At 60.5% G+C, this 10,715-nt stretch overlaps 1 protein-coding gene across 1 annotated transcript in view; it reads right to left on the bottom strand.

Moving 5' to 3' along the window:
* Positions 1–7,506: 7,506 nt before the first annotated feature.
* Positions 7,507–10,715, bottom strand: part of LOC133362890 (uncharacterized) — a 15,099-nt gene continuing 11,890 nt past the window's right edge. Inside the window, exons 5-6 of the mRNA XM_061581841.1 lie at positions 10,214–10,478; positions 7,507–8,324 (exon numbers count right to left, since the gene is read on the bottom strand). Coding sequence (XP_061437825.1) covers positions 8,128–8,324; positions 10,214–10,478 — 462 coding nt within the window. The 3' untranslated portion in view covers positions 7,507–8,127. The remainder of the gene's footprint in view (positions 8,325–10,213; positions 10,479–10,715) is intronic.

Below are 10,715 nucleotides of genomic sequence, written 5' to 3'. Positions count from 1 at the left end.
CAGGCGCTGCTGCTACTCGCTACTCACAGCACATAATCTATAATTGTTTTTTTTTGGGGTTAGATCGCGTAAATATATGAATGTGTCGTTAAACCCACCACCACCTGTACCAGATTGTAAATGTTGTGGATTTGCTCTCCGACACACAAGCGGTGTGTGCTGTACAAGTGTAATGACGACTTGCCACACTTCTCTTGCGATGGCACTTTATTGAAGACGCGTTCACGTGACACCAGGCGGAGACCCCCACTGCAACAGCCCCGAGTCTCCCGCGCATCTCCCCCTTTTATACCGACACGAGGCCACGCCCCCCTTCTCGATCATTCCAATAGCCACCAGTCCCTTCACACTCACAGCTGACTCCCCTGTCATTACCTCCCATGGCCACCAGTCCCTTCACACTCACAGCTGACTCCCCTGTCATTACCTCCCATAGCCACCAGTCCCTTCACACTCTCAACTGACTCCCCTGTCATTACCTCCCGTGGCCACCAGTCCCTTCGCACTCACAGCTGACTCCCCTGTCATTACCTCCCGTAGCCACCAGTCCGTTCACACTCTCAACTGACTCCCCTGTCATTACCTCCCGTAGCCACCAGTCCCTTCGCACTCACAACCGATACCCCTGTCATTACCTCTCATGGCCACCAGTTCCTTCACACTCACAGCTGACTCCCCTGTCATTACCTCCCGTGGCCACCAGTCCCTTCACACTCACAACTGACTCCCCTGTCATTACCTCCCATGGCCACCAGTCCCTTCACACTCACAACTGATACCCCTGTCATTACCTCCCATGGCCACTAGTCCACTCGCACTGCAGGCTGACTCCCCTGTCATTACCTCCCATGGCCACTAGTCCATTCGCTCTGTAGGCTGACTCCCCCTGTCATTACCTCCCGTGGCCACTAGTCCATTCGCACTGCAGGCTGACTCCCCTGTCATTACCTCCCGTGGCCACCAGTCCCTTCACACTCACAACTGACTCCCCTGTCATTACCTCCCGTAGCCACCAGTCCCTTCACACTCACAACTGATACCCCTGTCATTACCTCCCATGGCCACCAGTACCTTCGCACTCACAACTGACTCCCCTGTCATTACCTCCCGTGGCCACCAGTCCCTTCACACTCACAACTGACTCCCCTGTCATTACCTCCCGTAGCCACCAGTCCCTTCACACTCACAACTGACTCCCCTGTCATTACCTCCCGTAGCCACCAGTCCCTTCACACTCACAACTGACTCCCCTGTCATTACCTCCCATGGCCACCAGTCCCTTCGCACTCACAACTGATACCCCTGTCATTACCTCCCGTAGCCACCAGTCCCTTCACACTCACAGCTGACTCCCCTGTCATTACCTCCCGTGGCCACCAGTCCCTTCACACTCACAGCTGACTCCCCTGTCATTACCTCCCATGGCCACCAGTCCCTTCACACTCACAACTGATACCCCTGTCATTACCTCCCATGGCCACTAGTCCACTCGCACTGCAGGCTGACTCCCCTGTCATTACCTCCCATGGCCACTAGTCCATTCGCTCTGTAGGCTGACTCCCCCTGTCATTACCTCCCGTGGCCACTAGTCCATTCGCACTGCAGGCTGACTCCCCTGTCATTACCTCCCATGGCCACCAGTCCCTTCACACTCACAACTGACTCCCCTGTCATTACCTCCCGTAGCCACCAGTCCCTTCGCACTCACAACTGATACCCCTGTCATTACCTCCCATGGCCACCAGTCCCTTCGCACTCACAACTGACTCCCCTGTCATTACCTCCCGTGGCCACCAGTCCCTTCACACTCACAACTGACTCCCCTGTCATTACCTCCCGTAGCCACCAGTCCCTTCACACTCACAACTGACTCCCCTGTCATTACCTCCCATGGCCACCAGTCCCTTCGTACTCACAACTGACACCCCTGTCATTACCTCCCGTAGCCACCAGTCCCTTCGCACTCACAACTGACTCCCCTGTCATTACCTCCCGTAGCCACCAGTCCCTTCGTACTCACAACTGACACCCCTGTCATTACCTCCCGTAGCCACCAGTCCCTTCACACTCACAACTGACTCCCCTGTCATTACCTCCCATGGCCACCAGTCCCTTCGTACTCACAACTGACACCCCTGTCATTACCTCCCATGGCCACCAGTCCCTTCGTACTCACAACTGACACCCCTGTCATTACCTCCCGTAGCCACCAGTCCCTTTGCACTCACAACTGATACCCCTGTCATTACCTCCCATAGCCACCAGTCCCTTCGCACTCACAACTGACTCCCCTGTCATTACCTCCCGTGGCCACCAGTCCCTTCACACTCACAACTGACTCCCCTGTCATTACCTCCCGTGGCCACCAGTCCCTTCACACTCACAGCTGACTCCCCTGTCATTACCTCCCACGGCCACCAGTCCCTTCACACTCACAGCTGACTCCCCTGTCATTACCTCCCGTAGCCACCAGTCCCTTCACACTCACAGCTGACTCCCCTGTCATTACCTCCCACGGCCACCAGTCCCTTCACACTCACAACTGACTCCCCTGTCATTACCTCCCGTGGCCACCAGTCCCTTCACACTCACAACTGACTCCCCTGTCATTACCTCCCGTGGCCACCAGTCCCTTCACACTCTCAGCTGACTCCCCTGTCATTACCTCCCGTGGCCACCAGTCCCTTCACACTCTCAGCCGACTCCCCTGTCATTACCTCCCGTGGCCACCAGTCCCTTCACACTCACAACTGATACCCCCGTCATTACCTCCCGTAGCCACCAGTCCCTTCACACTTACAACTGACTCCCCTGTCATTATCTCCCATGGCCACTAGTCCATTCGCTCTGCAGGCTGACTCCCTTGTCATTACCTGCCGTGGCCACTAGTCCATTCGCTCTGTAGGCTGACTGCCCTGTCATTAGCTCCCATGGCCACTAGTCCACTCGCACTGCAGGCAGACTCTATTGTCATTACACGAGTAACGAATTGGCATGTTCTGTTTACGTGACAAACCTTACTAATCTTTCGTTTCGAAGCGGTCGTAAACCGGCACTTTTGTTCCGTCACACAAACAACTTTATTTCCGGGCGGTGCCGGGTGGTGCCGGGTGGTGCCGGGCTGTGCCGGGCTTCACGGCACAAACATTGTACTTGTGCGGCGGTGATCCACCACAAAAAGAGAGGAAATTCCAAGTAGGGAAAACGCAAGAGGGTCGCGGTGGTGGTAGTGGTGGTGGTAGTAGTGGTGGCGGTAGTAGCGGTGGTGTTGAAGGCGGTGGTGGCAGTGGTGGTGGTAGTAGTGGTGGCGGTAGTAGCGGTGGTGTTGAAGGCGGTGGTGGTAGTGGTGGTGGTAGTAGTGGTGGTGGCGGTGGTGTTGAAGGCGGTGGTGGCAGTGGTGGTGGTAGTAGTGGTGCCGGTGGCGGTAGTGGTGGCGGTGGTGGCAGTGGTGCTGGTAGTGGCGGTAGTGGCGGTGGTGTTGAAGGCGGTGGTGGCAGTGGTGGTGGTAGTAGTGGTGGCGGTAGTAGCGGTGGTGTTGAAGGCGGTGGTGGCAGTGGTGATGGTAGTAGTGGTGGCGGTAGTAGCGGTGGTGTTGAAGGCGGTGGTGGTAGTGGTGGTGGTAGTAGTGGTGGCGGTAGTAGCGGTGGTGTTGAAGGCGGTGGTGGCAGTGGTGATGGTAGTAGTGGTGGCGGTAGTAGCGGTGGTGTTGAAGGCGGTGGTGGTAGTGGTGGTGGTAGTAGTGGTGGCGGTAGTAGCGGTGGTGTTGAAGGCGGTGGTGGTAGTGGTGGTGGTAGTAGTGGTGGTGGCGGTGGTGTTGAAGGCGGTGGTGGTAGTGGTGGTGGTAGTAGTGGTGGCGGTAGCAGCGGTGGTGTTGAAGGCGGTGGTGGCAGTGGTGATGGTAGTAGTGGTGGCGGTAGTAGCGGTGGTGTTGAAGGCGGTGGTGGCAGTGGTGGTGGTAGTAGTGGTGGTGGCGGTGATGTTGAAGGCGGTGGTGGCAGTGGTGATGGTAGTAGTGGTGGCGGTAGTAGCGGTGGTGTTGAAGGCGGTGGTGGCAGTGGTGGTGGTAGTAGTGGTGGCGGTAGTAGCGGTGGTGTTGAAGGCGGTGGTGGCAGTGGGGATGGTAGTAGTGGTGGTGGCGGTGGTGTTGAAGGCGGTGGTGGTAGTGATGGTGCCGGTAGTGGTGGCGGTAGTGGTAGTGGTGTTAAAGGCAGTGGTGGTGGCGGTAGTAGTGGTGCCGATGGCAATGATGGTGGCGGTGGTGGCGGTGGTGACGGTGGTGGTAGTGTTGGCTGTGACAGTGTGGGCGATGTTGTTGGTGGTGGTGGCAGCAGTGACATTGGTGGTGGCGCCGGTGGTAGTGTTGGTGGTGGTGATGTGGTGGCGGTCGTGGTGGAGGCGGTGGAGGCTATGGTGGTGGTGGTGTTGGTAACTGGGGAGACAAAGGCGGCCGGGTGTGGTGCTGACTACCCACCCCCTCGTGAGCCAAAGTGCCGGCAGCCTTCATAGGCGCTGCTGCTACTCACGAACAGCACTTGCCCCGACAGTCTGTTGAGGCTACACGGGGCATCTTTGTCTTTGGTGGCAGCGGTGGTGGTGGTGGCTCCGTGAAATCTCCGGCAGAGGTGTTGGAGGGGGCGGTGGTAGGGAGGGTGGGGGTCAGGGGGTGGGGGTCAGGGGGCGGGGGTCAGGGGGCGGGGGTCAGGGGGTGGGGGTCAGGGGGGGGGGGTCAGGGGGCGGGGGTCAGGGGGGCGGGGGTTAGGGGGGGGGGGCAGGGGGTGGGGGTCAGGGGGTGGGGGTTAGGGGGTGGGGGTCAGGGGGTGTCCGTGTCTCCGTGTCCATGTCTCCGTGTCCATGTGTCCATGTCTCCGTGTCCGTGTCTCCGTGTCCATGTGTCCGTGTCTCCGTGTCCATGTGTCCGTGTCTCCGTGTCCGTGTCTCCGTGTCCGTGTCTCCGTGTCCATGTGTCCGTGTCTCCGTGTCTCCGTGTCCATGTCTCCGTGTCCATGTGTCCGTGTCTCCGTGTCCGTGTCTCCGTGTCCATGTGTCCGTGTCTCCGTGTCCGTGTCTCCGTGTCCGTGTCTCCGTGTCCATGTGTCCGTGTCTCCGTGTCTCCGTGTCCATGTCTCCGTGTCCATGTGTCCGTGTCTCCGTGTCCGTGTCTCCGTGTCCATGTGTCCGTGTCTCCGTGTCCGTGTCTCCGTGTCCATGTGTCCGTGTCTCCGTGTCCACGTGTCCGCACGTCTCCGTGTCGGCGTGTCCCCGTGTGATCACCCGCGCACCATGTGTCTCCATGTCCACGTGTCCGTGTCTCCGCCTGTCAGTGTCTCCGTGACCACGTGTCTGCGTGACCACGTGTCCACATGTCCACGTGTCCGTGTCTCCGTGTCTCCGTGTCTCCGCGTCCGTGTCTCCGCGTCTCCGCATCTCCGTGTCTCCGTGTCCCCGTGTGATCACCCGCGCACCATGTGTCTCCATGTCTCCGTGTCTCCGTGTCCACGTGTCCGTATCTCCGTGTCTCCGCGCCCATGTCTCCGTGTCCACATGTCCACGTGTCCGTTTCTCCATGTCCGTGTCTCCGCGCCCGTGTCTCCGTGTCTCCGCATCTCCGTGTCTCCGTGTCCCCGTGTGATCACCCGCGCACCATGTGTCTCCATGTCTCCGTGTCCACGTGTCCACGTCTCCGTGTCCACGTGTCCGCGTGTCTCCTCGTCTCCGTGTCCCCGCGTGATCACCCGCGCACCATGTGTCTCCATGTCCACGTGGTCACGTGTCCATGTGTCCGTGTCTCCGTCTCCGTGTCTCCGTGTCCCCGTGTGATCACCCGCGCACCATGTGTCTCCATGTCTCCGTGTCCACGTGTCCACGTGTCCGTGTCTCCGTGTCTCCGTGTCCGCGTCTCCGTGTCCACATGTCCACGTGTCCGTGTCTCCGTGTCCACGTGTCGACATGTCCGTGTCTCCGCGTCTCCGCATCTCCGTCTCCGCGTCTCCCCGTGTGATCACCCGCGCACCATGTGTCTCCATGTCCACGTGGTCACGTGTCCATGTGTCCGTGTCTCCGTATCTCCGTGTCTCCGTGTGATCACCCGCGCACCATGTGTCTCCATGTCTCCGTGTCCACGTGTCCGCGTGTCTCCGCGTCTCTGTGTCCACGCGTGATCACCCGCGCACCATGTGTCTCCATGTCCACGTGGTCACGTGTCCACGTGTCCGTGTCTCCGCGTCCGTGTCTCCGCGTCCGTGTCTCCGTCTCTGTATCTCCGTGTCTCCGTGTCCCCGTGTGATCACCTGCGCACCATGTGTCTCCATGTCCACGTGTCCACGTGTCCGTGTCTCCGCGTCCGTGTCTCCGCGTCCGTGTCTCCGTCTCTGTATCTCCGTGTCTCCGTGTCCCCGTGTGATCACCCGCGCACCATGTGTCTCCATGTCCACGTGTCCACGTGTCCGTGTCTCCGCGTCCGTGTCTCCGCGTCCGTGTCTCCGTCTCTGTATCTCCGTGTCTCCGTCTCCCCGTGTGATCACCCGCGCACCACGTGTCTCCATGTCCACGTGGTCACGTGTCCGTGTCTCCGTGTCTCCGTGTCCACCTGTCTCCGCGTCTCCGTGTCCGTGTCTCCGCATCTCCGTGTCTCCGTGTCCCCGTGTGATCACCCGCGCACCATGTGTCTCCATGTCCACGTGGTCACGTGTCCGTGTCTCCGTGTCTCCGCGTCCGTGTCTCCGTCTCCGTCTCTGTATCTCCGTGTCCCCGTGTGATCACCCGCGCACCACGTGTCTCCATGTCCACGTGGTCACGTGTCCGTGTCTCCGTGTCTCCGTGTCCACCTGTCTCCGCGTCTCCGTGTCCGTGTCTCCGCATCTCCGTGTCTCCGTGTCCCCGTGTGATCACCCGCGCACCACGTGTCTCCATGTCCACGTGGTCACGTGTCCGTGTCTCCGTGTCTCCGCGTCCGTGTCTCCGTCTCTGTATCTCCGTGTCTCCGTGTCCCCGTGTGATCACCCGCGCACCACGTGTCTCCATGTCCACGTGGTCACGTGTCCATGTGTCCGTGTCTCCGCGTACGTGTCTCCGTGTCCCCGTGTGATCACCCGCGCACCATGTGTCTCCATGTCCACGTGGTCACGTGTCCACGTGTCCGTGTCTCCGCGTCCGTGTCTCCGTCTCTGTATCTCCGTGTCTCCGTGTCCCCGTGTGATCACCCGCGCACCACGTGTCTCCATGTCCACGTGGTCACGTGTCCACATGGTCACGTGTCCATGTGTCCGTGTCTCCGCGTCCGTGTCTCCGTCTCTGTATCTCCGTGTCTCCGTGTCCCCGTGTGATCACCCGCGCACCATGTGTCTCCATGTCCACGTGGTCACGTGTCCGTGTCTCCGCGTCCGTGTCTCCGTCTCTGTATCTCCGTGTCTCCGTGTCCACGTGTCTCCGCATCTCCGTGTCTCCGTCTCCCCGTGTGATCACCCGCGCACCACGTGTCTCCATGTCCACGTGGTCACGTGTCCGTGTCTCCGTGTCTCCGTGTCCACCTGTCTCCGCGTCTCCGTGTCCGTGTCTCCGCATCTCCGTGTCTCCGTGTCCCCGTGTGATCACCCGCGCACCACGTGTCTCCATGTCCACGTGGTCACGTGTCCGTGTCTCCGTGTCTCCGCGTCCGTGTCTCCGTCTCTGTATCTCCGTGTCTCCGTGTCCCCGTGTGATCACCCGCGCACCACGTGTCTCCATGTCCACGTGGTCACGTGTCCATGTGTCCGTGTCTCCGCGTACGTGTCTCCGTGTCCCCGTGTGATCACCCGCGCACCATGTGTCTCCATGTCCACGTGGTCACGTGTCCACGTGTCCGTGTCTCCGCGTCCGTGTCTCCGTCTCTGTATCTCCGTGTCTCCGTGTCCCCGTGTGATCACCCGCGCACCACGTGTCTCCATGTCCACGTGGTCACGTGTCCACATGGTCCCGTGTCCATGTGTCCGTGTCTCCGCGTCCGTGTCTCCGTCTCTGTATCTCCGTGTCTCCGTGTCCCCGTGTGATCACCCGCGCACCATGTGTCTCCATGTCCACGTGGTCACGTGTCCGTGTCTCCGCGTCCGTGTCTCCGTCTCTGTATCTCCGTGTCTCCGTGTCCCCGTGTGATCACCCGCGCACCACGTAGGCAGTGATCTCCTCCCCGCAGTCGGCCACCAGCACGGTGAGCCCCGCGGGGCCGCGGCGTGGGCCCGGCGCCAGCGCGGCCAGGCCGTTCACCTTGGCCCCGTGCGCCAGCGTCACCACGGGCCGCCAGCGCCGGCTCTCCACGGCCGCCGTGGGGGCGACGATCGCCGCCGTGGCCCCTGGTGACGAGATGTTGACTGCCTCACCTGGCACGCGGGAGGGCGTGGGTTCGATCCCGAACCCTGGCGATGCCTGCTGCTGCTGCTGTGTATGTGGAGTCTGCGTCTCTCTCATCATCACGGTGGCTAGGAGATGTTGACTACCTCGCCTGGTCTACAGGAGGTCGTGGGTTCGATCCTGAACCCTGACGACGCCTGCTGCTGCTGGATGTTTGGAGTCTGCGTCTCTCTCTCATCATCATCACGGTGGCTAGGAGATGTTGACTACCTCGCCTGGTCCACGGGAGGTCGTGGGTTCGATCCCAGACCCTGATGACGCCTGCTGCTGCTGATATATATTTGGAGTCTGCGTCTCTCTCATCATCATCACGGTAGCTAGGAGATGTTAACTACCTTGCCTGGTCTACAGGAGGTCGTGGGTTCGATCCTGAACCCTGACGACGCCTGCTGCTGCTGGATGTTTGGAGTCTGCGTCTCTCTCTCATCATCATCACGGTGGCTAGGAGATGTTAACTACCTCGCCTGGTATACAGGAGGTCGTGGGTTCGATCCCGAACCCTGACGACGCCTGCTGCTGCTGTATATGTGGAGTCTGCGTCTCTCTCTCATCATCATCATCACGGTGGCTAGGAGATGTTAACTACCTTGCCTGGTATACAGGAGGTCGTGGGTTCGATTCCCGGCCCTGACGATGCCTGCTGCTGCTGTATATGTGGAGTCTGCGTCTCTCTATCATCATCATCATCATCACGGTTGCTAGGAGATGTTGACTACCTCGCCTGGTGTACAGGAGGTCGTGGGTTCGATCCCGAACCCTGACGACGCCTGCTGCTGCTGGATGTTTGGAGTCTGCGTCTCTCTCTCATCATCATCACGGTGGCTAGGAGATGTTGACTACCTCGCCTGGTACACAGGGGGTCGTGGGTTCGATCCCGAACCCTGACGACGCCTGCTGCTGCTGCTGTATATTTGGAGTCTGCGTCTCTCATCATCATCACGGTGGCTAGGAGATGTTAACTACCTCGCCTGGTCTACAGGAAGTCGTGGGTTCGATCCCAGATCCTGGCGACGCCTGCTGCTGCTGCTGTATATGTGGAATCTGCGTCTCTCTCTCATCATCATCATCACGGTGGCTATGAGATGTTGACTACCTCGCCTGGTCTACAGGAGGTCGTGGGTTCGATCCCAGACCCTGACAACGCCTGCTGCTGCTGTATATTTGGAGTCTGCGTCTCTCTCATCATCATCACGGTGGCTAGGAGATGTTAACTACCTTGCCTGGTATACAGGAGGTCGTGGGTTCGATTTCCGACCCTGACGCCTGTTGTATATTTGGAGTCTGTGTGTCTCTCTCACTCTCTCACTCAGCAATCATTTGCGATAGCCAAGTCTACACAGCTAAGAGGGGCTTTCCTGGTGAAATAAAACAAATATTTTTTTATAACAAACGCCCGGCCGGTGAGCGCAGGCGGTACAGCAGGAGGTGTGGACTCATCTCCATCTGTTCCATCTGTGCGGGGATAGAGCGTTGCCCCCTCGCAATGCTCCCCACCCTGCACCCTCCCCCCACCCTCCCCCCACCCTCCCCCCACCCTGTACCCCCACCACCAAACCTCCCCCCCACCCTCACCCCCCAACCTCACCCTCCCCCCCCACCCCCCAACCTCCCCCCCACCCTTCACCCCCACCCCCCACCCTCCACCACTACCACCCACCCTCCCCCCCACCCTCCCCCAACCTCCCCCTCCCCCCACCCCCACCCCCCAACCTCCACCCCCACCCCCCACCCTCCACCCCCACCCCTCACCATCCCCCCCACCCCTCACCTTCCCCCCCACCCTCCACCCCACCCTCCAACCTCCCCCCCACCCTCCCCCCCACCCCCTCACCTCTCTTGGTGCGTCGCCGCCCTTTGACCCTGCTCCCACGATGCCCCTGCGGGAGGTCGCCACCGTCACCATCTTCATCACCACCACCACCACAACCACCACCACCACCACCGCCACCACCTCCACCACCCCCGCCACCACCACCGCCACCACCACCGCCACCACCACCACCCTCCCCCCCCAGGTCCCAGAGGCAGACGCGGCCGTCGTTGGCGCCGGACAGGAGACGCAGCGACAGCCCAGACACGTCACTCAGCAGGCACACCTGGGGGTGGGGGGGCGTTGGTGAGTGGTGGTGAGTGGTGGTGAGTGGTGGTGAGCGGTGGTGAGTGGTGCCGGTGTTACCGGTGAGCGTGGGCTGGTGCCGGTGTTACCGGTGAGCATGGCGTGGGCTGGTGCCGGTGTGGTGGTCAGGTTTGACGCACACGCGCCACAACCAGGGGGAGGGGTAGGAACCGGTCCGAACCGGTCGGGCCAACGGCAGTTGGAACCCCTCTGAGGG

This window comes from Lethenteron reissneri, unplaced genomic scaffold, assembly GCF_015708825.2.
Source record: "Lethenteron reissneri isolate LAM-NWPU_2019-01 unplaced genomic scaffold, ASM1570882v1 scaffold_1638, whole genome shotgun sequence".
Taxonomy (NCBI): Eukaryota; Metazoa; Chordata; class Hyperoartia; order Petromyzontiformes; family Petromyzontidae; genus Lethenteron; species Lethenteron reissneri.
This window is presented reverse-complemented; position numbering and strand designations above follow the sequence as displayed.